This window comes from Dipteris shenzhenensis, chromosome 3 (genome assembly GCF_047967505.1).
Source record: "Dipteris shenzhenensis isolate YYH24624 ecotype China chromosome 3, Dip_SZ_1.0, whole genome shotgun sequence".
Classification (NCBI taxonomy): domain Eukaryota; kingdom Viridiplantae; phylum Streptophyta; class Polypodiopsida; order Gleicheniales; family Dipteridaceae; genus Dipteris; species Dipteris shenzhenensis.
Window position 1 is genome coordinate 40,810,242 of NC_141598.1, and position 5,403 is coordinate 40,815,644.

The window sequence follows — 5,403 nt, forward strand, 5'->3', positions numbered from 1 at the left end:
CACTCAGCTTTTGTTGACAGCAGCCTTGCTGTCCTCTGTGCTCATCTTTGAGCTTTTGTCTGCCCACATCTGTGGAAGAATATATATCTGAGTTTTGTCTCTATCTCTTTGAGTGTTGTTTCAGCTGCGATCGGCGGGAGTGTGAGGAGTGAGTGATTCTATCCTCTACTTTCCAGCATCTCCTCCCTGTGGCCCTATGTTGGACATGTGCCACTGTCACACCCGTTGGCCATGCCACTGGTCTGGTGAACATAGAGGAAAAATCCCCGAGCCTGATCTATGCATCGACCCATGTCTCTTGCTCCAGGCCTCAGCTACATCATCTCCCTAGGTCCATGCTATCTGGCTGACACTCCCCCTCCGTCATTTGCAAACATTGCTCTCCCCCTCTTTCTGGTGCATACTCTCCTACAGCCTCTCCTTCTGCAGCAACTCCCATAGTAGCTCCTCTTGCCTTTGCAGCTCCTTCCCTACGCAGTCCAAGCAGTACTTCTTCCTGCTCCTTCCTCTGTAGCAGCTCCTCCTACTCCAGCAGCAGCAGCAGCACCAGCCCCTTCTGTAGCTCCTCCTGCTCCTTCTGCAGCAGCAGCTTCCCCTTCTTCTCCTCCTCCTGCAGCAGGTCTGCAACAAGTCCTTCTGCAAACAGCCCTTTCTGAGGCAGCTCTGCAGCTTCTTTTGCAGCAGCCCTTCTGCCAACTATTTTCCCACACAATTTTGCAGTGAAAGACTCCCTAAGCAATCCTATTCTCTCCGAGCAGCTATACTTAAACTTCGAGCCAATTCTGTAGCAGATTCACATTGTTTTCTGCATCGTTTTTGAAGTGGCATCAGAGAAGTAGAAGCACACAGTTGTGCTGAATCAGAATCTCGTTTTCAAAGCATTGGCTAAGTGTTACCGATGTGTGTAGGCATCTTCCATCAGGATTGGAGAGCGCTTTGCCTTGAGCACCCTAACTAGGCTATCTATTGAGACACTGTTGTTTAAATAGACTTACTACTCAGCTTTGAGCTTCATTTTCATGACTTGTACAGTTGGGTCTCAAGTTTGAAAGGTGTTGATAAGATTTACTTCAACATCTTGATCTTGTATCTCATTGTAATAAAGGGAAAAAGGCGGCCGGGGGGGGGGGGGGGGGGGGGGGCGGGGGGTACTTGGCCCCTTAATCATGTGTTCATCTTTTCTCAAGCAATATTGTACATTTCAGTTTTCGTCTTGCAAATTTATGTAGTAAAGCAATATTCCACAATCTTGTGCAAAGCAATCTTGCCCCTTCCCCTTTAAGAGAGCCACTGAAACACTTCATCAGCATATAGTAAGAGCAGAAGCACCATGTGACCTAGAGTCGACCTCCCTTCACCCTTCTTTCCTGATGCCTTTTTGAACTGCATCCTTGTGTCCTATAGATCCTTGTTATGTAACTTCTGTGATGTAATACTTCTAGGAAACAGCAGATCCAATAGCAGCCAAAGCCTGAAGAACAGACTGGTCATTGAGGTCACAGCAGCAACAGCAGCTCGAATATAGCAGCCAAAGCCTGAAGAACAGACTGGTCATTGAGGTCACTGGCTGCATGCCTGTATATGTGTGTGTGTGCACGTGTGCAAGAAATGAGGCACCACGACCAAGTAAAAGTAGTAATGAGGATTAACTATTGTCCCTAAATGGTTAGTGGCCTCAAGTGTTACTACCATAGTTTAAAAATTTCTTGTGAGCATGGCCCAGCATATACCGAGAGGTAGGATCCGAGAAAGCTGCCATTTCTATGCTCCAGATGAAACACCGACTTTGCATTGAAGTCAAAGGTGAACATAAGCTACCAATAGACGCAGAAAGAGTAGTAAACGCTGCAGGGGATTGCATGCAATATGCCATCTCAGAAAAAATGCCTGAAAAACAGCAAACTTACTGGGCTCATGATCTTTCGAGGAGATCGAATGACTTGCAGCTTCTCCTCGAAATATACGAAGTGTGACAACGCCTCCCAACATCGCTGAAACCGAAAGTGACAAAAAGGTCCAACAGGAGATGTAATCCCCAGATACGCTAAAGGATAAAAGTTATAACTTCAAATTAAACTTTGAAATAACTTGTTAACAAGTTCGCTACGGACGATGTAAGAAGATGTGAAATTCTTTACTGGAAATTTTATTCCACCCCTGTTTGGTTTCAAGGAAAAGACAGTTTTTTTGAGAGGCTAATCAATTTTCGAATCGAGTCTAGCGTGGAAATCAATGGATAATCTAGAAAAGTGCAATAATCAGACATCGAGCAGTTTTGTTGGCTATGGGCTTGTTAATTAGGCTACCCGAGTTAAGACTCTTACTGTGCTCGTTTGACTCCATGGTCTGTATGAAAACTGTTGATGAGCACTGCAGTCGCCGTACCACTGAGGTAAGTGAGTTTGTAATCAACAATCAAAATCTGCCCGGCAGCCACAATGCTCTAATTAAGATAAACAACGGATATAGGTTGCTAGCCAACGCATATCTAAAAGCTTGTACCTTACGAAGAGGAAGCACCGCCACGAGACCAAGAAAACTGACTGCAAGTAGATAGCCAATTATCCAGCCCAACCCTGGGTTTTTCACCTCTGCAGAGCTGTCTGCATGGCCTTGACCACTCGTATTAACGATATCATAAGTTCTCTGGTCCATAGCGATGAGGTACGTACTGAACCCACCTAAAAAGTTAAGGCAAGTCTCATGAAGCTGAATGTTAATAGCTACGCTACTAAAAGTCAAGAGTCCTTTAAGGAATCATCTTCGGCAAGTGCGATCTCGATTAAATTTGGAGGAAGCACGTATTTAACAATGCAAGGTATCTGGTAATCTGGGAATGGCAAATGCAATCCGTACCACTAAAAGCGACGCCATAACAGGCGACTATGCAAGTCTGGATCACTGTGTTTTCTTGTCTGGTGAAGGGCTTATGTGCAATGCCTATCCTAGTAAGCAAGCTCATCCAAGATTTGATGCAGAAAAAGCTAAGCAGACCCGCCGATACATTGAGAGAGGGGATAATTCCAGTCGTCAAGCTAAGCTTATGAATGATGATGCAGAAAAGAGCACCCAAAATTGCACTGACTACGATGCCACGGACCGTGACTTGAGCAGTCCACAGAGGGATCTCTGTGAGGGCAGCCTCCCCAAGTTTTTCATTCTCTTCGTCTTGTTGGTCGAAGGAACTTCGGAAGCATCAACACTGTGTGGGATCTTTCCTGCGGCTGTGGGTTTCGATCTCGAATGCCATCTTCTTCCAAATCGGTAGCTGGCGAGAGATTCCGTGCTCGGATCTGCAGTCAAAATGCAGAAGCTGATGATCAAGAGAGACAGCAATTCAAATGTGCATCTGTACAGAAAGCACATTTGAATTCCCTACTCGGATCTGCAATCAAAATGCAAAAGCTGATGATCAAGAGAGACTAGAATTCGAATGTGCATCTACAGAAAGCACATTTGAAAGAGAGACAATTGTAGAGAAAGCAATTGAGTGCTAGATTCAGGCATATGTCTTCTTTCTTTATACGGCCACAAGTTAGTCTTCGTTCACAATTCAAAGTCTTCCTTAGGCTAGTTAGTGACTAAGTAGACAAATCAGCTTTCTTTAGACGGTCATAAGTCTTCCTTATGCACGTGAGAGCACTCAAAGCACGTGCTCTCCATGCAATGATCATGCAACAAACACTTTGCTCGCCTCGAGAGAGCTTCCCCGTGTGTCTACTGTGACTCGAAGGCTAGTAGGAAGCTGGCACTGCTAGCACCTTGTTGGTAGTTCAATGGGCTTATTTTTGCTTGGTTTGAGTTATTCCTTGTTTTGTTTGTGGGAATGTGTCATGTTTTGTGTTGTAGTTGTGGTGATATTGCAGTGTTGGTTGTCTTTAATTGGTTATTTTTGTGATGAAGGATGCTCCTAATGGTTTGTCTTTAGCACTTGGTGTTGTTCAACTTGAGTGAGGTTGGCAATAGCAAATTGGTAGCATATTTCGTTGATGTGTTGTTAAGGTTAGTTGGAAAGGTTGTTAAGTAGGTGTTGGTTTCTTAGAAGGAGGCTTTTGGTGTTGTTTCGAATGATCATTGTGACTCGAGAGGCTTGTTTAGGCTGCTCAATGTTGTTCTAATATGTGTTTTTGTGATCTTAGTTTGATCTATTCATTTTACAGGTGGTTGTCCCAATTTTCAAGATTCTAAAGGTATAGTTGAATTTATTTGTTGATGTACTTATTTGCACTTGTTTGTGTTTTGTATCTATGGAGGTCTTCTTTGATTGTTTTTTAGTTTTGCAGATTGTACTGTTCATGGTTCTGGTTGTTCATCCGAGGGATGGTGTCCAGGATTTTGTTGGTCTGAATGGCATTGATGATGATTTTCCATGTTGAAGCGGAGAGTGCTAGTGATTGTGTTGGTTGTCCTAAGGGTTCACGCTATTTGGTAGGATTCATAAGGAGGGAGCAAGAGGTATTTAGAGCTCATTTGGTATGAGTGAGCTTCCCTTTGATATTTTTAAGAATTTACTTTAATTACTTTGAAAATCTATTTTTAGCTTTTCACATGATTTTTATAACTTTAAAACTTCTTTTTTTTTAATTTGAGATTAGTGGTATATGTTATTTCCTAGATCATTCTATGTGATTTGTATGAGGATTAAGGCTTGCTCTTTTAAAACAAGCTAGCTACCTTCAACTTCTACCATTACATATTATCTATTAGTGCAACCGACTGCTGACCATGCTATTACAATTTGATCTTTAATTCTTTTACACTTCTAGTGCTTATTTCTCATCACCACCTACAAGTGCTTACTCCAAGCACATAGTCCATGCAATCCAAGCACCTAGTGCTAGTTGCTTATTTTGCAGATTTGACAATAAATAGCATATCAAAAAACATTTTTTCATAATTGTGACCAATAAAACTATTGCTCTATCTATAGCAAACTACCTTTGTGATAAGAAAAGTTGGATTATCACATTTTTTCAACACTTGTTAGAAATTCTTAGTAGTGCAAATGTGGTTATGGTTCCAAAGTTTCCCATTATGTAAATAATAACTTTATGTATTTTTTTTTCACTCAAAGTCCATCCAAATTTAAGAAAACTTTAGAAGATTCTTGTATGCAGCTTTTGTGGTCAGACACCAAAAACTAATATTTTCCAATCTTGATTTTGTACATATCTAAGAGGCTTCGCAAGAACAATACTTGTGGAATAAGCTTGTGGATCCCACAAGATGACACAACATAAGACATGAGGACCAATCAGCGTGATGAAGAAGCTGGCAGTGAGGGAAAACTTTGTGACGATGGTGGCAGCTAGTCTCCATGACAACATCACTACTCATGTAATAATAGTGTGGGATGTGAGTATGAGTGGAGTGAATATTTTTAAATACCATGTGTATGAATTA

The 5,403-nt window shown here is 42.1% G+C and overlaps 1 protein-coding gene across 1 annotated transcript; it reads right to left on the reverse strand.

Moving 5' to 3' along the window:
• Positions 1-1,297: 1,297 nt before the first annotated feature.
• Positions 1,298-2,984, reverse strand: LOC147903813 (putative metal-nicotianamine transporter YSL6). The gene is made up of 5 exons (XM_087399409.1): positions 2,857-2,984; positions 2,503-2,681; positions 2,325-2,370; positions 1,908-1,991; positions 1,298-1,535 (listed from the first exon to the last, which is right to left on the reverse strand). The coding sequence occupies exons 1-5, from the start codon at positions 2,960-2,962 to the stop codon at positions 1,399-1,401; spliced, it is 552 nt and encodes a 183-aa protein (XP_087255535.1). The 5' UTR covers positions 2,963-2,984; the 3' UTR covers positions 1,298-1,398.
• Positions 2,985-5,403: the final 2,419 nt, after the last annotated feature.

Bases quoted from the DNA above. Each gene is read 5' to 3' on its own strand.
- LOC147903813 (XM_087399409.1), bottom strand. From the start codon at position 2,962: ATGAGCTTGCTTACTAGGATAGGCATTGCACATAAGCCCTTCACCAGA. The intron at 2,682-2,856 runs GTACGGATTGCA...TTAACTTTTTAG, and splicing joins TTATGGCGTCGCTTTTAGTG to GTGGGTTCAGTACGTACCTC. The intron at 2,371-2,502 runs GTACAAGCTTTT...CGGCGACTGCAG, and splicing joins CGGTGCTTCCTCTTCGTAAG to TGCTCATCAACAGTTTTCAT.